General features: G+C 42.6%; 1 protein-coding gene and 1 long non-coding RNA gene across 4 annotated transcripts; one reads left to right on the forward strand and one right to left on the reverse strand.

Moving 5' to 3' along the window:
* On the forward strand, window positions 1-25,852 carry ccdc142 (coiled-coil domain containing 142). Of its 3 annotated transcripts, none has more exons than XR_009955842.1 (17): window positions 1-616; window positions 1,991-2,071; window positions 3,462-3,501; window positions 3,995-4,254; window positions 5,066-5,281; window positions 6,372-7,651; window positions 8,889-9,181; window positions 9,504-9,590; window positions 17,131-17,310; window positions 17,965-18,131; window positions 18,766-18,918; window positions 19,234-19,348; window positions 22,177-22,354; window positions 22,812-22,945; window positions 23,507-23,607; window positions 24,985-25,153; window positions 25,490-25,852. XR_009955842.1 is itself a non-coding variant. In XM_037460886.2 (17 exons), exons 3-17 carry the CDS (start codon window positions 3,474-3,476, stop codon window positions 25,596-25,598), a joined length of 3,447 nt encoding a protein of 1,148 aa, XP_037316783.2. In that variant the 5' UTR covers window positions 1-616; window positions 1,991-2,071; window positions 3,462-3,473; the 3' UTR covers window positions 25,599-25,852. The 3 variants fall into 3 exon arrangements, 2 of the variants coding, with proteins under 2 accessions (XP_037316783.2, XP_062416704.1); XM_037460886.2 differs by having other exon boundaries at window positions 22,812-22,922; XM_062560720.1 differs by having other exon boundaries at window positions 1-130; window positions 22,812-22,922.
* LOC134124400 (uncharacterized) lies at window positions 9,618-16,599 on the reverse strand. The gene is made up of 5 exons (XR_009955844.1): window positions 16,393-16,599; window positions 15,041-15,232; window positions 12,844-12,912; window positions 12,186-12,281; window positions 9,618-11,452 (listed from the first exon to the last, which is right to left on the reverse strand). It is a non-coding gene; the product is annotated as an uncharacterized LOC134124400 (long non-coding RNA).
* Window positions 25,853-26,242: the final 390 nt, after the last annotated feature.

The following is a 26,242-nucleotide window of genomic DNA, read 5'->3' on the forward strand; positions in this document are numbered from 1 at the left end:
TTCACGCTTTGTCCTGATTGGCTGCTTCGATATCCGGTGTTTACTGTTTTCCAGACTTCGTTAGCAGATGCTATTTTAAACTGCACTGCCTTCGTGAGCAGTGGATTAACAAGTCAATCTTAGAAAAGAAGTAAGTCAATAATAAGATACTTGATTTTCGGCGGCCATTTCACTGAAGGAATGTAATGAATACAACTTTGGATACGGATAAAAAGGCTGTTGGTTGTATCTAAATGGGCTGAATGTGCTTCTGCTGAGGATGTAATTGTGACTGGATCAATTAAGTCAGTCAGTGGTCCAAAAAAAATTTATTCCGTTGAGTCGTCCGGACGCCATTTATAGCGTCCAGTGAGGATGTTTTGATGATGCTGAACAGCAGAGCGAATCCCCGTCTACTCCATGCACCGCTTATTGAGACTTGAACCGGTTCTGTCCGTTCTGGGAGCACCACCCGTTAATGGTACGCCTCGGTGATGTGAAGGAACATCTCAGCCAGAAGGGAAGGCCGAGCCAAAGACTGACACTACCTATCTCCCATGGAAGAGGTACTTCTGTGCATGGCGACTATCTGAAGAAAACGAGTACTATTCTTATATTCAAGTGTACTCAAATAGAGGTAAGTGGATTATTTTGGATGTTGATGTGGGTCTAGGTAAATTTAATGCGAAGTACTTTTATATAATGTTTGGTGGTTTTATCCATAAAATGCATCATATATTATAATTCCATCATATTACATTACATGTTATGTAATTTTATCCAAAGCGACTTAAGTGCATTTCCACATAGAGATACAAACTCAGAAGAACAAGTAACAAGAAAGTACAATTTCATCAAATAATCAGTTTCAAAACATGTTATAGAAAAGTGCCACCATTTGTTAGTGCTACGGTTTGCTAGTGTTTTAGTCAAGGTAGAGTCTAAGAGGTGTTTCTTGACGGAAGATGTAGAGGCTCTCTGCAGTCCTGATATCATCGGAGAGGTCATTCCACCATCTGGGAGCCAGGACAGCGAAGAGTCGCGATCTCGCCGAGTGCTTTGCTCTCAGTGATGGAGGAACAACCAGCTTGGCAGATGCAGATCGGAGTGTGCGGGTTGGGATGTAGGGTTTCACCATGTCTTGGATGTAAACTGGTCCCGATCCATTCACAGCATTGTACGTCAGTACCAATGTTTTGAACTGGATGCGGGCAGCCACTGGTAACCAGTGAAGAGAACAGAGAAGTGGTGTGGTGTGGGAGTATTTCGGAAGGTTGAAGACCAGTCGAGCTGCTGCATTCTGGATGAGCTGCAGTGGTCGTATGGCGGTACCTGGGAGACCCGCCAGCAGAGAGTTGCAGTAGTCAAGGCGGGAGATGACAAGAGCCTGAATCACTACCTGTGCCGCCTTCTGAGTGAGAAGGGGTCGTATTCTCCTGATGTTGTAGAGCGTGTATCTACAGGATCGTGTTGTCGCTGTGATGTTGTGAATCTGTTTATTATCTGTAACCATTAACTTTAAGATGCACGTTGTGATATTAAGTGAATAAAAAAACGATTACCTATGAAAGACCTCTGCAATAATTTAAAGTACTCAAGTAAAAGTACCTCCAAATTGTCATTACAGCTTGTTTACTTTAACGAGTAACTGCAGCCATACTGTGATATTAAGCTAGGAACTAATAGATATGACTGGTCAAACACAGCAATGCTCATGTTCATTTTTACATTGGTTACCACGCAACTGGCTAAATGGAGAGCACAGGTTTCCTTCAACGAGAGGTTCGTCTGTTCAATCCTCGGCTCCATGTCGCTGTTTCCTTGGGCAAGGCACTTAACCCCAAATAGCCCCCGTAGCTGCGGCTGTGGTGTGTGATAGTCACTCACTAATGGACGGGGAGAACCTTACACTGCCACTGGTGACATGGTGTTAAAGCACTTTGACTGGTGGGAAGACTTGAAAAGGGAAATTCATCATGCACCTAATGATATCCAAACGGTCTGTTCACAGCTTAGTTACAATGCTCTGTGATGGACCACAACCACCAAGACTTTCTGACAGATCCTGGTGGAGAACCTGTGCCTACAGCAGGTGAGAAACGCATAACTACACACATAAGTATTACAATACTGTATATAGTATATCGCACAGGGGCATATTTGTTGATGGCTCGTCTCTGCACTCCAGCACTTTTGAACTGAAAAAATGATCAATCTTATGTGTGATTAGTGAAGGAACTACTCTGGTCTGCATAGTCTTTACGGTCCCCTTGATGGTCCTGTCAATAAATCCAATTATTTAAAAGTGTTACTAGAGATGATTCTTTTTACAACTTAGAATAATCAGATGAGCTTTTGTATTTTGAATTGGACTAAAGCTCACTGAAAGGGAAATTGGTGTCAATCGACTAGTTTTCAATGCACACCCCATCACTCCAGTATTTCCCCTACCATTATAACAGCAGGGGCCCCCTTATCATTCCTACAGGCATTCCAATACCATCATGGTTCTGACACACCGTGGAAAGTAATACAAGATCTGGTCTTGCTCGTTCCAGTGGTGAAAGTGTCATTCATTTTGTTTTTGATGTTGTCTGAGGATTGTGGTATTTATTTATCTTTCTCCTCCAGACCAGGAGAATTCTGAGTCATTCTGTACAGAAAAGGAGCAGGTTAGTTTAGTAAACCTTTAGTAAATCTTTATACCTGTCAATGTGGAGCCATGTCTGTCTATTAATGGTAATAATAGAGAAGGGCTAGTTTCTAGCTAGTTCAACAAACCCAGAGAAAATGACAGCTGCGGCTCCGTGAAGCTTTACAGATTACATCTCAGTGTAGAGATCATAAAATACAGGTCACAGACTTAAAGGCTAGCTGATGTGCAGGATCTTGCTGACCTTCTCTACAGGGACATGCACTTCATGGTTTACTACAGTGCTGAACCCCATTTCTTGGTAAGATGCTTCACAATACAATCATAAGGCAAACGAGTACAGACTTTAGAGAACAAAAGGCATGATGGGAAATGAATAAATAGTGTTTACATATCTCAAAGAGTAACAGGCAGGTTGAAAAGGGTTTTGCTGCTTTCTCAGTTTGCCCTGTTTATCACTGATGGGTGTGAACACAAGTGACAGCCATCAGTGATTTGGAAACCAGACCATTCTTGAGTACACTGTTATTTCAACACAGCAAAGGAAACGATAAACCACTGGAAGTCAGCAAGGACTAGCTTTACAGGACTTGTTAAATTGCTGGGGAAGTCCAAAAGGAGAGTGCTGAGGCTGAAGCTAAATCCCATACCCGCAGGAAATTGTCGACAGAACAGTTTTTGGAAAAAACTGTTTTGCATCATATCGAGGCATAACCAAATTGTTTAACTGACTCGGTTTGGCATGGATGAAAAGTTTTGCGAGATTAAGGATCTTCTAGGAAACCAATTGATTGGTGAGTGATTAATGATTTCCCTTTGTGTCTTTCAGAGTACTTCCTGCATGGTGAACGAGGATCTGACCACTAATGGTACTTTGTACATGTGACAGTAAAGTTACAGTCTCGTTATGATTAGACCATTGAACATATATTTGTCTCACATCCTACTACACACTCATTTTATACAGGATGACACTAAGTGTCACTGCAGTTACTACGCAAAACAAATCAACCTGCATTATTGCGTCATACTAACAAGGAAAGAGGATACAGGTGATGTCCAACAAGCTGCAACTTTGGAATATTTCTGCAAACTAAACAGTTCAGTTTGAATAATGTCAGCTGTGAGCAGCTCCTCCATGTCTTGTATGCTGCACCCTGTAGATGAGGGATCTAATTGCACTCATTTTCATAGATGTTTATACTCTGGTAAAGAGAGAGACATCATTTTGCATTGGTCACTACCAACAAAAGGCTTTAAGAACCCATACAGATTCACTAATTTTAAATATCACCTGCTGAAAATGCCAGTTGATGAGTTAATGGTACATGAAGACGTGGTCCTCCTGTTTGTTCTCCCTAGGTTCCTGGTCACAGAGGTCCTTCTCCTGTTCCATGCAGCGAGCGGAGTCGTTACTCAGAAGCACCTTTAACCCCAGTCTCAAGTGGCTGTTCCACGGGCGCAGTCAGGATGAGAATGAGGAAGAGGCAGAGGGACATTTTGTGGCCGCTCACAATCTGGTGTCCCGCTCCTCTGCACGTCTGCTGCATCTGCAACAAGCCCTTCTGACCGTGGCCCCCCAGTGGCAGCCGGTCAGCTGCGCCCTAAATGGATCTCCACAGGTGAGTTCTGAGGAGGGAAGGTGTTCCTGTGTATGATTACCTCATGATTGTGAGAAAGAAGTATATATTTTTTCTCCAATGCATGCTTTTATAATGCTATTGGACACGTTGCAACGCGTTTATCATTGGGTCCATATTTGATCTCACCACTGCACAATTCTCTCGTTGTTTTGACAAAACATATGAGTTGTATGTCGTCATCGAAGACGCTGTGATTCCCGGGTTTCCCATCAGCATCCTAAACGGGTCATCTCAGGAACGGCATGAGGAAATTTCTTCAAATCCTAAAAGTTAGCACTGACGTCCACTTGAACCCAAGGATGAACCAATTATATTCTAGAGGTCAAAATAAATTGTAATTTAAACAATGTGTTTGGCCATTCCCCAGAATTTCACACAAATCTTTGTACTATAAGTTGTGACATTTTTGGAAAGAAATTGACGTGAGCACCGTATGCGACGAGACGAACACACAAGGACTACATTGGACTAAATGATTGCTTTAGATGTTAATACTGGACTCGGGTGAGACTTTAACAATGAGTTGGAAACCTGACCATTCTGTGGGCTTCATGAGACTATGTGACATAGTGGTTGTAGACCTGTCAGTAATGAGAGTTGTTAGCAGATGTTGTATGATTTATGTTTTAAGTTGGATAAAGAAGTGAAACAAGGATAAAAAGAAGTATTGAAATGTTGGTAAAATGATTCTAATTAACGGTAATTGGGGTGACTAGGGAAAATAAATATTGTCATAATTTGAACAGATGTCATTTTTTCAAACCCTCTTCCCACTTTCTCCCCCCCCCAGGTGTGTATTAAAGGTGTCCCAGCTGAGGTGGGTGTTCTCCTTCGGGCCTCCTCCTCCTCCATCCTACAGGCCCACTACATGGCTCTGTGGAGGCTGCTGGAGCAGCGCTCCCTGCTGCTCTTCATACATGAGTACGGCAGGAGGGCTCGCATAGCAGCAGCCTACGTGTCCCGGTTAAGCCACCTACTGGAGAAATCACACCAGGCGCCCCACCAGGTACGGATGAACTACAAGAACTCATTAAAAAGGTTCTCTTTGTGATTTTCACAGCTGAAAAGTGCTAATTTATTATTATTATTATAACACAGACTATTGTTGACCTCATAAAGGAGATTATAAATATATCCAAATATGCTTCCTATGTAATTAAAAGCACAAAATTGCAGCTATTGATGGAAAGACCAGCAACCCTATAAACACAGTTTAGTTAGAAGCATGAATGAGTCCGGTGTCACGATAGGGCTCTGTATTCAGCCGCTTCTTCTGTAATAACAAAAATACTTTAATTTATCCAAGTACCAAGAGGACACAGTGTGTGAGGACGGCTGCACACACGTGCAACGTTCATTGGCTTGTTGGTGTTTGAGTGTATAATGTGTCTAATGGCTGAGTCAGACCTGCAGGGCTCCCTGAGGGCAAAGTCGGTGATGTGAGTGGCTGAGGGTTATAATACAATAGCACGAGATAAGGGACAGACACACTAATACATCTCTATGCTACGAACCCTAAGAGACTGTCTTTAGGCACAATGCTAACTTCTGCATGCTAACATACTCACAGTGTTATCTTGTTAGCATCCTAGCGTCTCCTAATCGCCTCTGACTGCACAGAAATATCTTTAGCTTTGGAGGTATTTAGTCAGAAAGCAAAGTACTGGACACATTTCTACTTGATGCTTGATGAAAAGTTGAAGGATCACTGAAGTTTACACTTGATCCTGCGGGGACCATGAATGTCTGTACCAAATGTACTTGCAAGACATCAAATAGTTATTTGAATAAAACCTGCAAATGTCAACCTGCTGGTGATGTTAGAAGATCAATAGATCTAAACAAAATGTTGGGGAATTGAGCAACGAGCTGATTCTCAGTGTAGTGGACGTACAGAGAGCAGACACCTACTTTACGCTCAGCTTGGTCACCCGTTTGACGTTTGATCAGCTCTTGTACGGCTGCTTGTGTTCAGACAGCCTTTCTTGCTTGACACCTCTGGCTTCTCACTATTACTAGGGTACAGTATCTTGTATAGACAGATTTGAAATGATAATAACACACAAGTAACACAAGCATTCTGCTCTCCTCCCCAGACCCTGTCCGGGTGGTCTTCATCCAGTGTTGGTCTTGGTTCACTGAGTCAGGAGCTGCGGGTCCATCTCAGCCACTGGTCTTGTCTGTTCTCAAAAGTCCGCTCTGACCATTACCTGAGACCAGCTCTGGTCCAGCATAGCCGGCTACTGGGGGAAGTCAAACACACTCTGGACTTGCTTGGTCTGCAGGCACTGGTTTTGATGGAACTTTACGTGAATGTCATTCTGTGTGCCGTAGCGCGGGCCGAATTAGACTCTGTACCGAGGGACGTCTTGGAGGATATTTTAGTTGGAACAGACCTGTATAACCAGGCAGTGGGAGAACAGAGAGTGCAGTGCAGCACCGCCCAGCTGAGGACTGCAGTGTTACAGCGGGCGCAGTGTTCCACACTGGACTGTAGTCATCCAAACAGCAGAGGGCAACACCCTGCTGCCATCACGGTCAAAGAGCTGATGAGGATTTTAGCGGTGCATCAAGCAGACATGGTAGCCGAGCAGCTGCACAGCTGGGCCTCTAAGCAGAGCTGCCCCATCTGTCAGGTCCACACCACCCACGAGGCCTACACATGTTCTGATAACGTTGTTAGGCAGAGGCCCAGGTCCAGCTCTGGGGCCTCTGCGCTAAGATGCGAGTGGTCCTGGGAGCAGCTGCAGCACACCTACCCCATTCTTCAGCGGCCATCGTCTAGCCCCACCTGCCACAAGTCTGTTTACATCCCTGACCCTCATTTGGACAGTACTATCTTTGAGCACCAACATCCTCTGTTAGCCAAGCCCACTTTTGTCCAAAACAGACCAGAGGGCTCTAACAAGGCCCAAACCAGCCGGTGCCAACCATACACATCCCAGACGGGGCAAATTCAGACTAGTATGGAAGCTTTGGACGCAGGTCAAAGTTTAGATAACCATAAATCATTGCAGACCATTTCTCCCCCTTCCACCACCCACCAGGCCCCCTCAGCCCTTCCTCTGTCAGGGGTTTGCCAACAGGACCATTCCTCTGTAGAGCTACTGTTTCAGGTGCTGGTGGCCTCCAATGACCTGCTGGCTTCACTGGTGTCCCATACACCGGCCCCAGAGGCTCCACCTGAACCACTGCTCCCAGATACAAGAAAGGATGTGCTATCACCAAACAGAAGGACTGACCAGATGATTTTAAATGTTCCAAGGATGAATTCTGCTTATTCAGCGGGCTGGATTGCCCACAGTTCAGAGCCGAGCACGGTCCCAAATGTGGAAGGGCCTCAGCAGGAAAGTGCTGAACTGAATCCACCAACCAGGTCAGAAGCTGCTGTCTGGTAACCTCAACACCACACAGTCATTGTTGGTGCACTATTGTTAAGAGATCATGATGCCTGTCCCACCTCAGACACCCACCTCCCAGCCCTCCATCTCCGGCTCGCTCCCATAAACAACAGTATGTTATATATCTGGAATCCACTTTTAGTTCTTTTTACAAGTTATTGACATTAAAGTGACTGGGAAGTTGATTCACCTCAAAATGTCTTTCCTTTCATCAGTTCAGCCCTGAGGTTTAGATAGTTATCTGTTAGAACACATTGACTTCACATCCCTACTAATAATCATAAAATAATATCTCAATTTTTCATATGGCTAATGCAAACAACATCGGTGTGGCTATTGTAAATTGGTTCTTATTCCAATTATTAAGTTTAAAAAAACACTATTTTGTTCAGTTATTGTTCCTCTCTGTAATGTAGACTGAATTGTATGAGTCAGTTACTGCAAATTATTTAAGATGCACTGATTGTTGGGCAAAACAAATCCTTTTGGGTAACTCTGTGGTAATGTAACACTTTTGCGTCTTTCAGTACTGTAAGTCACAACCTCTACTTCTCCCTTCCCTCCTATTTGTAAATAGGAGGTACCTCCTCCTCTCAATCATGGCCTGCAACAATTTCCTGTTCTAATCTCTTGTTTCTGTACCTTGCATCTATTAAGCTTTTATTTCACCCTGGCGCATGACAGACAGGATTTTGGTATTTAGGGACTGGTTGTTTTTAGGTATATCCATTTAGAAAGTAACCCTAACTCCCTTCTTGAGGGAATTCACAGAATGTCTGTACCTTTTCCCCTCTTATATTGTTCCTAATGGTTCATTCAACATCCCACCAGTACTTGATCCAGGAGGATTCACCTCTGCCTGATGGAGAAGGTCTTCACACGGCCATCATGTAGTTGGGGCGTCCAGAGTAAAAAACTCTGGACGCAGAGTGTTCCTAACCATGGGAGCCTGCAAACACTTTACAATGTTCAGGGGCATTTAAAAACCGTTTCCACGGAAATCTTCATAATGGCAATTTAATACAGTTATGTACAAAGCTCCACAAATACCTTTTTAAAAGTAAAAAGGGGTTTTCAGCTCCTGTGAAATCAATAGCTCAAACTCTTATGAGGGGTTCAAGGCCTTGTTCAGATATGTTCAGCATTGTGTTGATCTTCATGTGATCACATTCTAGGTCCATGTGTACTAACCGCTGTGTTTATGTCCTCCAGCTCAGGATGTGGAAGGGATGCAAAAGAGGAGACTGGGGGACCGCAGGGGACAGCAGTGGAACCGGACAGTCTTCGTTGGCCTCCCTCGGTCCAGTGGTTGGACCTCGGTCAGTCTCTGTTGTTCGTGGATCTGTTTGGACAGTACCGCAGCCTGCTGTGGACTCTCTGCAGAGAGGCCTTGTGGTTGCAGCTGCATGTGCCCCGAGCAGGAAACCGTGCAGAGAGCATCAACCTCCAAGACAAACAAAGGGGCTTCCAGATCCTACACAGCATGAGTCAGGCTTCAAAGACGGGTGAGAAGATGGCTTTAGATGAGTCATTATTCATCTGTTTACAGCAAAAGTGGCTAACGGTGCGCAGCGTTTTTTTTCGGGTGAGGGTGCGGGGGGTGTTTTGCAACAACGGTGTCCTAGCCGATTGTGAGGTGTCATACATGAGCCTCTGCTGACGTACCACAGATTTTATCCTTCCTGACGACTATTTCATTTGGCAAAATATTGTGGAGATTGTTAAGACCTCTCACTTAAAAACAAAGCTCTTACCTGTATAATCCGATATATATATATATGTGTGCAAGTCTTCATAATGCTTTGGGTCTTGTGCTGTTTGTTGTAGATCTGGTTCCAGAAGAGTGCAGGACCATGCTGGATGAATTCTGTCTCCATCTATTAGTTATTACAGCACATGCTCAGTGGGACTATGGTTGGCACACACACACACACACACACACACACACACACACACACACACACACACACACACACACACATACGGGCAAAGGTGGTTTGTCAGGACATTTTCCCCGTACTTGCTCAAACCATGGTTTATGGGGACACACCTTTCCCTTTGTCCCAGAGAGTGCTAAGAACTATCAAAATGGTCCTCATGATGTAGGAAACAAAGCCTACTGTTCAGAATTAATTTCTGGTGAAAGAGTCAGGAGATCTTAAGACTTGACATTCTACAGGACTGTGGGGACGGGGCGGGATGGGGGCGGATTCTATCATGATGGCGACTTATAAAGACCACCCTTATTTATGAGGACATTACCGGTACACATACACAAACGTGACCAGACCCTTGGTTATGAGGACCATCGTGGTTTAACAGGACGTTACCAGTACACATACACCAACATGACCAGACCCTTGGTTATGAGGACCATCGTGGTTTAACAGGACGTTACCAGTACACATACACCGACATGACCAGACCCTTGGTTATGAGGACCATCGTGGTTTAACAGGACGTTACCAGTACACATACACCGACATGACCAGACCCTTGGTTATGAAGACCATCCTGGTTTAACAGGACATTACCAGTACACATACACCGACATGACCAGACCTTTCGTTATGAGGACCATCCTGGTTTAACAGGACATTACCAGTACACATACACCGACCAGACCCTTGGTTATGAGGACCATCCTGGTTTAACAGGACATTACCAGTACACATACATCAACATGACCAGACCCTTGGTTATGAGGACCATCCTGGGGATGGATGGCTATATACAAATACGTGTGTTTATCAGGGCCCCTCCCCACCACAAAATTAGACGGCTTTTATGTGAAAATACATTTATTGTAATGTATACCATTATCAAACATTAAATATTGGCAATATATATATATATATCTGCTTAAGTATTGCGTCAAAAGACACAGTAACAAGTGCAGTAAACTATACTGCTTCAAAAGACGCAGTCACAATTGCAGTACATTTTACTGAAAAGGGAACTGTACATTTTTCTCAAAAGTTGTACTGTAACAGGTGCTTTAAAGAGGTTTCTTGGACATATTCTCTCAAACTAAATTTCCCTTTGTGGACATGCGTCCCCTGTTCCTTACAAAGTCTCTAGCACTGCTCTCACTCCATTTTTTGGCCAAGTGTCCCTTCAAAATGTGGGCCTTGGAGTGTTTCATCACCGCAGACACTTCCATTTTTCTCTATGACTTATTTACATATCTTCATCTACATATAACACATTTTCCTCGTTCATATTATTATAAAGACAATTATACATAGGTACGATTTTCATGTATATCGGCATTTTGAAAAAACAGCACAGAAAATGCGTTTTGGAAATACATTAGTTGGACAAAGCTGTATGTTGCGATTTTTGTGTGAAGCCGGAGCTGTTCATAAAAATGGCAAGACATGTGGAAAGATTCAGCCCAACCAAAACATTAGATTTTACCACACTGGCTCTAACTTATCATTAAGAGGCAAAAATTGTGGTGAACAATGTGGCTTTTTCATTCTTCTATTTCAAATTTTCCTAAACACTACAGTAAATGCATTTACGAAGAGTTTTTTTTGGTGTCCGCTTAAGTAGAAACCGTATCGCTGTAGTGCTACATTCAACAGTTACTTGGTATTTTTTTTTTGCAAACCCTCAAACAATAATAAAATAAATTAAATCTGATTAAATGTTGTGCGGCAGGGCCGATACTGCACTTTTGTAACTGCGACCCTGAGGGACAAGTAGTAAGGGATGAGTCCTACCTTTGGAGCTGGTGACCTCACCTCTGGTTTCCAGGTGAATTGTCTTTCCTAGAGAAAATAAGTAAAGCTTTATTAACCTGTACAGATGTATTTAACCTGAATTTACAGCAGAGTAGTAATCGGGTGAACGAGTAGTAGCGGTAACCAAAAGGAACAACAGCGCTGCATGTTGTTTACGAATTGATATAAATAAATAAAAACACCTCGGTCAGAAGTGAGGGAACCGTCAAGCATTCCACACATTCTCTGTCATTACCTTACTTGATGACTCACACTGATCAATCGCGATCGAACCTATTGGGCACCCCTGATTTACAGAATATAGAATAAACAAGGTATCTGAACTGGAGCCTGTATTTCACTGTATATACTTCTATTCGAATCCTATTTCACTAAATATACTATATACACACACACATATACTCTGTATATAATTGTATTATGTGCATTTTTTCTTTATTTAATATGTTCTTCTCTCTTTTCGTGTTTTGCATATTTCATTCCATATGGAATACTTTTATATTATGTTTACTATGTAACCTTACCTACGGTTACACACAAATTTCCCCTCAGGAGTTCTCAGGTGACCAGATTTAGCTTATTGATTGGTCCATTTAACTGGCAATTGATTGCCTGGTTTCAGACTTTAAGAAGAGCAGCGTGATAAAGTCAGATTGTGTTAATAAGAGTAACAAAAGGGAGCTACAGTGTATGGTCCAGAGTCCAATCTTATATGCTGTACTACTAATGGATACTATAAGACGACATATTCATTACATACCTCTTAATCCAAGGACAGGATGAGACTTTTCACCATCTCCATCATCGTCATTGTCGTCTGGATCTTCCTCTCCAATCGTTTCCGGTTCCAATTCATCTAAAGAAAAGCATGTTTGATGAGCACACTCACCCCATCCCATGACCTTGAACATACTAAAAGCACACTGCAATGAGAAAAATTTAAAGGTAGTATACATTTATCTTAGTTTTAAACGTTAAATCACTTTGTACTGTAGATGGTAACAAATATGAAGGTAACTCCAGGAAAGGCATGTGAGTGTTTGTGAAATGGTGATGGTTTAGCTCAAATTTCAATTAAGCAAAAAAGAAAACGTGTGTTTATGTGAAACTGATACTGACATTTACATGTCCAACCAAGCCATTTTAGACTTGATACTGGTCCTGAGCAGTCTTGACAACAATACAAAGCCAAGATAGATGCACTTGTGAATTCATGGTGGCACTGAGGATCCACAAATGTAAATATAGTAAGACAAGGAATGAAGATAAACAGAAAAGTGCAGTAGCTATAATACAATTAATAGCCATGAGAACCAATAGCCACTGAGCAATCCCCGGAAGTAGGCCGATATGTCAGGTAGGCCTTCCCCCACCCTACTCCACAAAAACCAGTACGCAATTTACAAAGACAAACTCACCATTTCTTTTTCTCCCAAGGCTGGAACCACTTGCTTGGGCTCAGGATTGGACAGTTCTTTGCAGGGTGCCTGAGAATGTACAGAGAAGATGCACACTGTTGTCATATAACTTCTGTAGCGGTTTGGGGAAGACTCGTTTCATGTCTGAGGTTTTGCAGTTATGAAGTTCTGTACATCGTCGCGTTTACAACTGTCCTTTGCGCTTGGCGTCGCTCAAGGCGGCGTTCCGCCCCAATGCGCACAGAGACCCTTAACCGTTGTCACAACAAACTGAGAAAAAACCCCGCACCCCTGAAAAAGTGTGGATTTCTTTCCCCCACATACAACTGGGTGACAGCCGTGCCGTCACCGACCCGTCAGCCGTACCACTAGGCCACATGTGTCAAACTCAAGGCCCGCTGGGCCACATCCGGCCTGTGAATGAATTATCTTTGGCCCGCATGATCAAATCTATTTACTATTGGAGCTGGCCCCCCGATATAGGCACGCATCACCATAATACTACAAATCCCACAATGCACTCTGTGTGTTGTTGCGCATTCGCAGTCCTGCGAAAGTGCGCCTCACAGTCTGTATTACATACCACTTGTGTCAACTTTCACCTATCCCAAGACCAACTGACAACTTTTTACTCGGTTAATTCTGTGGTTTTTCCCGTAAAATGAAAATACGAAGCGTAGCCGCTAAACCGGAAGTACGTAGATTTTTGCAGTAAGAATCGACGCAACCGTCTGTAATGACAGCGGTTACCAGGGTAACAAGAGCAGAAAAGTTCATTAACGGATATAAATAAATAATCCTGGTCAGACGGGATGTGTTAGCAGCAGTAGTTGACTACACTCGCTGCTCTTGGCTCTGATATTTATTGTTCACAGATTGTTTTGCTTCAGTGAGCAGAGACAGTTTAAGGAGACGCAGCGTAAACGTGTTCGCATCTCCACCAGCATGTGACAGAATACGTGTATTTAAACAATAGATTTAATCATATTGAACTGTCGATGTTATTTGTCTAGGTTACATATGTTGAACTCGCGCCCGTCCAGTGCAGTGCGTACGTCCCACCGTCAGCGAACCGTCGGTCGGCCCGCAAGCTCCCCCTGTCAGCCGTTCGCACATCGTCAGTGGCCCGCGTTCGGTCGAAGTCGGCAGTATCTTGCCAGAACCTGAAATGAGTTTGACACCCCTGCACTAGGCGGTCAGCGCCACCCCCCCACTCCCGGTCAGCCGTACCGTTAACCATCTGCTCGACCACCCCCTCCCCCCTTGAAGTTGTAAACCTAGGGGAAACACTAAGCTAATATAAAACCAACTTGTCCTCACAGAGCAGGTGTCCTCACAGAGCAGGTGTATGCTGTGCTCATCGTCTGACACAAAAGTGCCACTACTGATGAAAACACGATGGAAAATGATTAGTCAGGTTTGACAATTTACCTGCTGTCCTCACAAGACACCTTGACAAGACAGAACTTTCCTTTGACGACTATTCTAAAAACATGTCATTAGTAGGAAGTAGGCCAATATGTCCCCCCACCCTAATCCACAAAAACCAGTACGCAACTTACAAAGATAAACTTACCATTTATTTTTCTGCCAAGACTGGAACCACTTGCTTGGGCTCAGGATTGGACAGTTCTTTGCAAGGTGCCTGAGAATGTACAGAGAAGATGCACTGTTGTCATATAACTTCTGTAGCGGTTTGAGGAAGACTTGTTTCATGTCTGAGGTTTTGCAGTTATGACGTTTTTTAACATTTTAACCGTCGATCACAATAACAAACTGAGAAAAATCCCCCCACCCCTTGAAAAAGTGTGGAATAAAAAAAAGTTCCCCCACAGGGCGACTTCGCTAAAACACGTGTGCGCATATGTCCGTATACGAGTATTCTAAAAACATGTAATCAGCTTCTGTTTAACTTTATACTTCTCCACACTTGAGGTCAATGTCAGACAGTCATGTCCTACAGTATTCTCCCAATGAGCCACATGTAACGTCTTGTGTGTGAAAGAAGAATACTTTCTAACTCATATGATTGACAAAATGCAGCTGGTTGACGCAAAATGTGCCCAAACCCATCTTTTGCTCTTAGAGCAGCTAAATACAAAAGCTAAAATCACTGCACTTCAGTTTTACTGGGACTTCAAGGACTGGTTAACTTCTAAAAACACATATTGGGGAATAAAAGGGAACATAAACTCACCATTGAGGGCCATGGCCAACAATAATCCCCATAGTTGTACGTTATCTCCTCGTCTGGAAATATCTCTTTCACAGCAAACAGGCACAAGTGTGGCCTTCCTCTGACAGTATTTTCTTTTACTCTGCAGTTGGGGTTTATGTGGTCATCATTTGCCAGTCGTCCAGTGTTCCATCCTCTTTCGAAGAGTCTATGCTGAAGGACAAATAGCCCAGATAAAAATTACATTTTGTGGGATTAAATATTTTCTTGTAGAAAAGATTTATCTCTGCCCAAAATGATGTGGTCCACGGCATCCTGTTCAGGAGTCTCTCCTCCTTCTCTCCATCATGTTTGCTGCAGTAGTTTTCAGAAAACATAGACTATTAAGTAATAAACAAATCAGTATATATAGATAGTGAGAATAGCTATGACAATTACATTAAGTTGGATAATTGCTAAGGTCACAGAATATAGTGCATTGATGAAGGAGCAGCAGGATGCCCAAAACTTATATATCCATAAGAGATGGATTTTATAGGTCAATTGGTCTTAATGTTACCCCTTTAAAATTACTTCTGCACAGATCACGCGCTATTCATAAATGGATCACTTGTTTGTCCTCAGTCTTACATTAAAGTAACAGTACTGCATCCTGCTGTACAAACCAGAGAAAATTAGCTTGTGAAAATGAAATATTATTTAACTGGAAGTACTAACTTCTGATAATGAAGTTCTAAATATACACAGATGCAAGGAGTTCCAGTAGATCACCATTAGAAGCAGTAGCCTTTAAGGTGCTTAACATTAATATATTTCCATATTAAACAGATTCATACAACTTACACCTTCTGAGTTTCTCTCTTTCACCAAACTAAGCCTAGCTAAGTTAACTTTAATAAATCAAAAACACTTTTTTGCCTTCTGCCTTGGTTTTTCTAATACACTCCAGCAATCACTACGGTCTGGTAGAAATAAAACCTTCATTTAACATAGTAAAATGTGAGAATTAGCCCACTCAACATGCAGATCTTCAAGGGTCTGAGCAGCAGCCCCAGCTCGGGTGGGGGTAGGTTGCGGGGGGTGTGCTCAGGCGGGGCTGATTTAGCGACCCTCGCTCTTCAGAGGCAAACGTTTAATTATCAAAAATAAAACGCCATTTGAGTTAAATTTAAATCTGTTAAATCAAGCACCTTAAAGCTTGATAGCAACTAACGTTAGCTAACGTTAGCTACGTTAGCTAACGTTAGCACAACTGGACCCGGATCCACGGCTCGTTACAACATAGACAAGTTAGTTAGACATAGCAACCGAAATACCTACAGCTTTCACTGTAGACACGGTTTATTTAATGCATCGTTAAAATATTCACTTACCAGTTTAGTTAAATTGAGTTGATAGAGGTGACTCTGCCCTCATGCGGAGTAGTGACGATCGCCGCCATTGTTTCTTCATTGTGAGTTGAGAACTTGGCCGAGGGCTCAACAGCCAATCACTGATCAGAATCACCCTGATTGACGTCAAGTAGAGCCAATCACTGATCAGAGTCTGCCTGATTGACGTCAAGTAGAGCCAATCATTGATCAGAGTCTCCCCTAGGCAGTAGCCAATCGACTGACGATACACTGATACACTCCGCAGTAGAAAAAAAAAAAGTAGTGTCGGATATAACACACTGTGAGCACACACTGTCATACACTAGAAATCGGGTAAAACCGAGTTATGGAGACATGCCGAGAAAAAGCGGGAGGTGGTCATTTACGGCTTGATAAGCGCGGCTGCAGTGCTTGACTTGTGAGGACATGGCCTTTGTCCTCACACATCCGGTATGTCCTCATAGAGTAAGTGTGTAAACAGGTGAAATGTCCTCATAATCCGGAAATACCAACACACACACACACACACACACACACACACACACACACACACACACACACACACACACACACACACACACACACACACACACACATACATCAGTTGGAACATAAGTACATATCTTTGTGTCCTCTTGTTTAGGCTTAGTGTTTGTGATGCAGGGTTTCCCCACTACAGTGTGTTGTGTCCATCTAAGATTAGAAAACTCAGCACATACTACTGTTGTCTTTCTTCAGAGGTGTGCAGAAGTTTAGGTTCAGCTCTGAAGGACAAGTGTCTCTCACCTGTGAGTCAGAGTAGCAACTCTGCAACGCCGCCATCGGAGCAAGATGCAAATGTGATGATGTCATTGACCATGGAGCATCTCCTGTCGTTGTCCCCTCCTCTCCTGACTTCTCTGAGCTGCCTTCAGTCAGGTTAGAACAGCTTTCTCTTCCTTTTTGTCACACGGTAGTTTTATACATGTTTGTCTTTTCACCCCGACATATGACCATTCATCCATTCATACACTGATGACAGCAGCTACCGTACCCAGTGACACCTGCCTATCACTAACTAGCATTCTCACACCCTGACACTAGTGGAGCCGGGGATCAAAACGCCGAACCCAGATAACCAGAGCTGTAAATGCAACTGAAATAGAGAAAAGAAATTCTTCCGAAATAAAATGGCTTTAAAAAACATGTCTTGATATGGCAAGGAGATCTGAAAAACTTATATACAGCGGGTGAAATAAGTATTGAACACGTCACCATTTTTCTCAGTAAATATATTTCCAAAGGAGCTATTGACATGACATTTTCACCAGATGTTGGTAACAACCCAAGTAATACATACATACAAAGAAACCAAAACAAAGAAATTCAGAAATATAGTTATGTGTAATAATGTCACAGGGAAACTGTCATGCAAAACCCTCTGCCGAGGCCAATGTCGCCCTGGCCAGCTGTGACGAGGGTGCAACAACTGCACTGCCTTGCTCCTTTGAGATTTCATATATTGTTCCAGATTTTCTTCATTTTTATTCATCCGTGGAGCCGTTACTCCCAATCTCCCCCTCTCCCTCTCAGGTTCTTCTAGCCTCTCCCCTTCCAGGCTGCCCCTTCAGAGAATCACTGTTAGCTCGGTGTTAGCCACAGTGCAGGTGTCCAGGGTCTGGGTCATGTCCAAGGCCCACCAGTTCCTCTTATCATGGAGCCTCAACAAGTTCCTGCTCATCACACAGGGAGACCTCAAAGTAGGTTACTCATTTATATAAAACATAAATACTGTATTATATGTATAAATTACAGGTATGACTAGACACAACAGAAGGCACAAGATGATTGATGCTACTCATGTACTACTATGGGGATATAGTGACATGTGCCCCTTACATTCGGCAGGAGGCTGAGGTCCATCAGGACTAAGATGTCCCTCCACACTAACAGTTTCTTCCCTTCGGCAGTCGGGCTCATCAACAGAGCCCGGGGCCCCCCCTGACTGACTCTCACTCTCTACATATACATACACTTTCTGTTAGCGGGTGCACTGTATTTTTATCTTTAATTTTTATCTTTATTTCTTAACTTAACTAACCCCATAGCTTTAGCATACTAACCCATATTTCACTATTTTATTATATTTTTATCTTATTGCTGCACTACGTTGTCTGTTGTCCATTGTCGTACTGTCTGCCGTCATGCACCAACCGCCAAGTCAAATTCCATGTATGTCTGACATATGATGGTAATAAACGATTCCTGATGAATGTTATCAACTGTAGCTTTAAGTGGTTCTATTTCTGTCCACTAGTCACAGTTTGCCTCTTAGCCCTGAAATAAAATCCTCACCCGTTTTGATAAAAACAGTGATGTGTTCTTTATCTGCAGCGGCTGCAGGAGTCAATAGAGATGATGGTGCGTCAGACAAAGTCTCTGAAGATGAATTTAGATAGGAAGCAGCCTTCCACGCTTCATAACCACAACCAGCTTCTGCTGATGCAGCAACTCGTGGCCCTGGACAGGGCTGTATCTGAGCTGCAGGTGACCTGTCACGTTTAGCCACTTTCACACCACTACTGTGCGTGCGTGTGTGTGTGTGTGTGTGTGTGTGACATAATTCCACCTTTGATGGTACATTGATGTAATTACAATCCACTGCTAATGCTATCAATAAATGATAGTCAAGTAGACCACAGAGTAGTTTAATACCATATTCAACAGTAATACATTTTTTTTTGTATAACGTTTCAAACAGACAATATATTTAGTTTTCTTCCATTCTGCCAGTTTATATGTGGCATTCAAACCAAAAAATGTGGAAGTCACTGATCGTGATTCCACTCTTGTTTCCCCCAGACCTTCTCTTCTCTGGTGCTGAAGACCTTCTCCAGCGACTGCAAGAGGATGTCAGGGCAGATCTTTGAACAGACCATGCCTTCTGCTGTACACTGGAGACCCAGTCTCAGGACAGGTAGTGTTGTTAGTTTGTTACAGATAGAATGGCCCGCTCCAACACACAACCTCTATCAGAGGAACACCAGTCCATGTTGGGTGGGTCTGTATAGAAACCGTACGGTACATTCATTACTAAGGATCATTTGTGCATGAAGGACTGAAAATGGACACCACCAGAGTCTGAAAGACACAATGACAATGTCCAATTAAAGCTGCGAGCAGCGGCGGATGGGTCCTCACTACTCCTTGCATGTCGGGGCACCGGCCAGACGGTTACAAATGCGGCCGAGGACAAAGGGTAGTTAACCGCGTGGAGTGACGCCAGGAATGCCGCTTTGCAAACTTTATCTTGAACAGCATATGGCATGAACAGAAGTTAATGCTATATGAGAAATATGGAGCAGATTGGCTCAAGTATGGTCGAGTTAAAACTATAATGTTCATGGCGAATGGTGTTTTTTTGAAAATGCTCCCTACACACACAGTTTGGAAATTCTTCTGTCCAAATGCAATTTTTAGAGCCTGATGGCTCAAGATCACACTGCGATTTTGAAAAGAATTTGGTCTTTTACAACTGTAGGAAATCATGAAAATAGGCCAAAAACAGGCCAAAAAGGCAGATTTTTAACGATTAATTGCAGCGCCCTCGATTCTTCAAATATTATGAAAAATGAGGGTGTGTTCCGGGGTTCAACACACCCGTGATTCAACACACATGTTGCAATTTTGGTGAGGGCAGGCCAAGTCATTTTGAAGTTATGAGTCTTGACAGATTAAACCACACCCCTTGCTATGTTAATTAGCCCATATCTTATCAAAACAATGAGTTATCAGCACCCTTATATATCAGGGGCACATTGAACAAATAATGATTCACCGAAGGTTTCGTGACAATCGGACCACCGTTTAGGAGAAATCGCCAAAAATGTGTTTTTCACAGAATGCCTGCAAAATTGATTGTTGATCGGACATTGGGGGGGGGAACTGGCCTAGTGTGGTCTTTTTTTCATTTCTAGGGGACGCTATAGAGACATTTCTTTATACCCAAGAATTATCACATTTTTGAACAGTCTACATATCCATGGCAAATTGAACAACTTTTTGAATATGATGAAGGCCCCAAAAAGGGCCTTAGTTTGTGAGAATAATAATAATAATAACTCCTTGAAATACAATAGGTTCCTCTACGACTGGTTGTAGCGAGGACCCTAATGAATATATTCTTTGGGTTATTATAAGGAACATTGCGGGGGCTTAAGTTGCAGCTATTGATGTGGTTGTAGCACCCTGCTAAAACTCCACTCCTCCCTGTCCTGGGTGAGAGAGGTAAGATGGCTCTCACTAATGTCTCCCTACACCCAGTGTTTGGTTTGTCTGCTCTGGGCTACCGTATATTCCCGCTCTGCCTCTGCCACTAGATCTTGAGTGGTGGTCAGAAACCCTGTGTTGGATAAGCTGACGCTACCTTAAGAGAATGGCTTATGAAAAGCAAAAGCATAGATATACAGAGCTGGCAGCAGAGGCCAGGCGGCTGGCTGGAAACCACCGGAAACCACCACCTGGAGCTGTAGGGGTTTGGTGGGCGGTGACTTTAGCCATTATTAAGTGAGCTGCATAGAGCGTTGAGCCCCAAGCACACAGTAAAAAAAATATTCCAGAGCGTGTGAAGTGAGAGATAATTAGTGATGTTCATCCATCAATCATATATTTTAGGAAGCATATTTAAAAATATACCATTTTGACCACAGGGCTTTGCAGACCACAGTCCATAGTAAAAAACTAAATTAAAAGAAACATTAACACTAAGGGACACAACACATATACACAAAACAGACATGAGCACAAAAAAGGCCAGAGATTAAAAGTGTGTTTATGCAACCAAATGGTCCTACAGTGAGGTAGTGTGTGCATGTCACAGTTTGAGATAAAACCAAGGAATTTAAAAGATAGTAGATAATACATAACTCTGGATTACAAAACTACAGTCAAAACGTTCAACCTCGATATGAAACACTGTCTAAAATAACTTAATCTAAAAGTAATCCCAGAGATCTTTCACAGCTCAACCCAATAAAAAAAATCTTAAAACGCAAACAAGACAAGGTAAAAGGGACACCAAATTGGAGCAGCATTGGCGAGAGGTAAAACAGTTCAATGTCACAAGAGGTCACTAGGGCAGACTAAGACGGGGCAGTGCCATCCAACTGGAAAAATAAGACAATCTTAGAAGTTTTTAAACAATATACTTTTATTTTTCCACAGAAACGAGCAAATCTGGTAATTCCTTCAATCAAACAACAAAAAGTGATTGGCTTGTAAAACAATAACCATTTGAAATACTTGGAGATAAAATCTGCCTGCATCGTCTAGAACTCAAACAGCAAAGTCAGGAACTACAAGAACACCGCCCTGATGGATTGGAAAGGGATTACAAGGTCTGCGATCAAAGAGTGCTAAATCGACAATCCAGAGAGTCATTCCATTCTTGGCAGTGGGCATGGACCACAATAGGGGTAATATAATTCCTCTCCTGGGTACCTTTCCGGAGCCTGACCACAGCGCATAGGACCAGCTCCGTATGGGACAGGAACCACTGACAGATCCCAGTATACAGGGAACTGTAGGAGTCCAAGCTCTTCCACTCACACACAGCATAGATTGCTTGTTCTTTATTTGGTAAGTCAGGCAAACAGACATATGGTACTCGCTCTGCAGCATCTTCAAAATAATGACATTATACTATATATGCCACACTTTTCCAAAGAAAGGGTTTTACAAAAGAGGATGGCTCACTCACTTTTGGTACATTTGTACTGACCAATGTGTATTCCTCTGTTTGCACAGGTTTTCCCAGTTGTCCCAGTGAGTACGCGTCTTTGGCAGCTCAGACTGTGATTGGGCAGGTTTTAGAGGGTGTGGCACCATTGTCTGATGATGCCCGTATCCAAGCGCTCAGTATAACAATGACTGCTTTCATGGAGGCGTGGATGGAACACATCCTGAAACAGAGGATCAAATTCAGGTACATAAGTTCATACTGTCATGCATTGATATTTACACAATGTTTAAGAATATCAGCAATTGTACCGCCATGTCATTGTCTTCTGTCTCGACCACTGGGTGATGTGGTTTTACACTGAAGATATGCCGACTGTTTTAGTAAAACATATTTATTTGATAGTGCAGTAAGTAACAGTGTGAGCTTCACTCATCAAATATTTTCTTAGCCAAGAGAAGAGCATAAATGATCAGTGGGTAGTAAGAGAACAAGAACAAATCTGTTTGTCTGTTCATTTGTTGCTCCCTGCATGGGGCCCAAGGTGACAGCATTATATTATATAACAAAATAACACATTCCCCTTCCGGTAACTATTATAATGAGATCATTTTTCTGCCAAACAAACAAAGCTTGTTTGACTTGTTTGGTGTGAGAGGGAGTTTGTCCATAACCCAAATGCTGTCGTGTGGTTCCTCCTCAGTGTGCAGGGAGCCCTCCAGCTGAAGCAGGACTTTGATTCCATTAAAGAGTTGATCCAGTCAGACAAATACGGCCTGTCAGCTGAACTCCACCAACGGCTGCTCAGCCTCCGGTACCACATCCTGCTTTGTAACTGTCAGTCATGTACATATCCTCCTTTCACACAGAGACCAATCATTCTTAAAAATAATCTGCCACTTCTACACTGATTCATACATGATCTATAAACAAATATGATGCATTCCAGTTGTGAGGGGTCAATTAAAAATACAGTCACATCGCTGTCTACCCCCAAAGCATGTGTGGAAGTATGATATATTCTTCTGCTAACTTTACATTACACGGCTAACAGTCTAACATTTTAAAAATGTGTTTGCTAAGGAGAACGTGTTGCTGAGACAGAAAATGTTTCTCCTTCATTTGTATGTCTGGTTAGCCCTTCCTATCTGGTGAAAACATACGTAGGATCTTCAACGTCCCACTCATTGTTTCTCCATACCTGCTGAATAAAAAAGACGGCAGTCTTTCCTTGTACAGGCTGTGTAGAAAGAGCTGAAACATCCTAAATCCCAAAATAATTCATGAACCCTGTCGGAGATATTTAAACGTCACGGTGAAGAGAACCTACTCTTGTGCTGATCATATTGCACATCCCTTTGTGTTAGCGGGTCGGCTCATCCTTCTCTCTGTCTGCAGGGTTTTTCAACAAGTGGACTCGGCAGTGGTGTGTCTGCTCCAGCAGCCGCAGGCCAGACCGTACGTGCAGTCCAGAGCCTGGGAGCCTTTCACGCGCTGCTGTGAGTATCCCATCAAGACACATTTCAAACCTCAATGACACTTACTATTCATGCTCATGTAAAGTAGATGCTGTCAATCAGGGCTATTCACTGTGCTCAAAGTAGTTCTGTAAAGAACATTGACACTAATCCAGGACGGGAAAGAACGGTTTCTTTAATGAGACCTAATGAGTCTCATTAAAGGGCTCTGCTCCAACATCAATCAACTTCAATTTTTTACTTTTGACACTCTCTACTCAATCAAGGTGTAGATTTTCCTTCTGAAGCGTTCCACTACGTTATTGCACTTAAAAAAAATCATTAAAACATCTAAATCAATTTACAAAAACAAAAAAAACAACAAAGTTTTTTTTAACATTGACAGAGCCGAATACATTCAGCAAATCTATAATGAGGAGTGCCATTAACATTGCAACGACAGTGCAGCAAATGTGTGGCTTCTCATCGGTAACCATCAAACGGGAGCAGACACATAGACATACACAAAACGGAAAATGGAAGAAAAAAAAAAGATAAGCACTGTCTCCCCACAGCAAGCAGGTCCTGGGATCAACTCCACCCAGTGGCCTTTCTGTGTGGAGTCTGCATGTTCTCCTTGTGTCTGCGTGGGTTCTCTCTGGTACTCCGGCTTCCTCCCACAGTCCAAAGACATGCTCTGGGGATTAGGTTGATTGGTGACTCTAAATGACCTGTAGGTGTGTGGATGTGAGTGTGAATGGTTGTTTGTCTCTGTGTTAGCCTTGTGATTGGCTGATGACCAATCCAAGGTGTACCCAATCTCTCAACCGATGTTAGCAGTACCCCCTGCGACCCTGTATGAAGGACAAGTGACTTTGAAGATGGACAGATGGAAGGATTAATGTGTTTCAAGTAGAAGAGCCTTGAAAGAATTTTTTTTCACAACAAAATCAAATTTGCTATTAGTATTGGGAGTAGGGGTACGCAGCCAAAACAATTGAGGAATTTTACTGTGCAGACGATAGGAAATGAAGTGTAAGTAATTAAGAGCCACCGTTAGGTGGCCTAATATGTTAGATGTTTAAAGTTAAATGTTAACTAATGAACTAATTGTGTATATTAAATACATGTTTTATCTTTGAATTAAGTGCATGACAGTAACAGTGTAAGGAACACATTTCAAAATGCACTTGTACTTATTGTAAGTCGCTTTGGATAAAAGCGTCAGCTAAATGTCATGTAATGTAATGTAATGTAAAATGGATCATAACATCTTTCCACTCTGTTTAAATGAATTGAATACTCATTCAGTTTTTTCAGCAGACACGTGATGGACCACGTTGATGTATCCAGAAGTTGATTTGTTTGATAAAGGAGGGATAGCCTGAGTGTCAGTAACCTTTATGCGGGACGCTGCAGGTCCGACCAAAAGCAGCAGAGACAGCCTTGATGCAGCAGTGAGGAGCAGTATCACCAACCTGAGGTGTGTGGAGGGGGAGGACCTGACTCTGTCTGGCGCCTCCGTTGTGACGGACGACGTCCCTGGAGTGAACCCTTCCAGCCCTGGAGAGCCTTACCTCGCTCCGAGGTATTATTTTGATTCCTCAGTATAATGGTTTGCATGTATCAAACTCAAGGACTGTCCCTCCCTTTAGAAGATGTGATGTGTAATTGGTTAAAACGAAAACCGCAAATGACCGGTTTAATGCCTGATTTAGGCCATCTTTTAGCCAAAGAGGAAAATGCAGGTGCATGTCATGACAAATGTGAATAGATGAGGTAGTGTGACATCTTCCAATTGAAGGAGAACCCCCTTGGAGCAGGTTGCCTCTTTTTATACTGGGCTTATTTAAAGTAGTCAAGCGTCTATGTTGGGAGAAAAGCTGTAGTAGTAACCCCTGCTGTCTGTCCTTTGTGCTCCCAGTGTAGCTCTGGGGGTTGCTCAGGGTGAATGGTTGGACCTGAGGATCCAGAGCAACGCTCATCGCTGGAGGCTGCCTGGTCTGCAATGTCTCTCAAAGTCTGAGCCCTGAACACACACAGACACACACACATTTTGTATGAACCTGTTTTTTTGGTTTAGTGTCCAAAAACATATTATAGTTAATTAAAATCCCCTAAAAAATGATTTTACTCTTGCTGTTCAGACTAGTGTATACTTTGCAAATTAAATATCTAGAGATTACTTCTGAAATATCTAATACAAATGTATATATTAGTCTTTACAATGTTTATATTCCTTATGAACACCTATTTTTTTTATTCCTGAATAAAATACAGACCGTCATTGTGAAATGTTTGTCATTTATTTGGATATGTGGAACTGGAATTTAAGTGGTCTTCAGAAAATGCATCATGGTAACAGAAAACATGTTGGTTTGATTTCAGACTTTTAGCCCTGATCTGGTTTAGGGGGGTGGCATCACCTGGAAGTCCGTGTTCAAACTGTCATATTAAAATAAATACTTTCAAAACATTAGAGATCAAAGATGGAGAGAAAAATCAATAATTACTAATATTTAGTCATTGACACTATTTTGACAAAAAGCTGTACAAATATTATTTAAAATTACCTCTAATCTTGAATGAAGGAAGAGCCTGCAAAATGTTCAAATCAGATAGTTAAAAGTATGAAATAACTACCCACGATTGTAAATCATTTTTGATGTAGTCATGG

The sequence above is a fragment of the Pungitius pungitius genome, chromosome 2, assembly GCF_949316345.1.
Source record: "Pungitius pungitius chromosome 2, fPunPun2.1, whole genome shotgun sequence".
NCBI classification, from domain to species: Eukaryota; Metazoa; Chordata; class Actinopteri; order Perciformes; family Gasterosteidae; genus Pungitius; species Pungitius pungitius.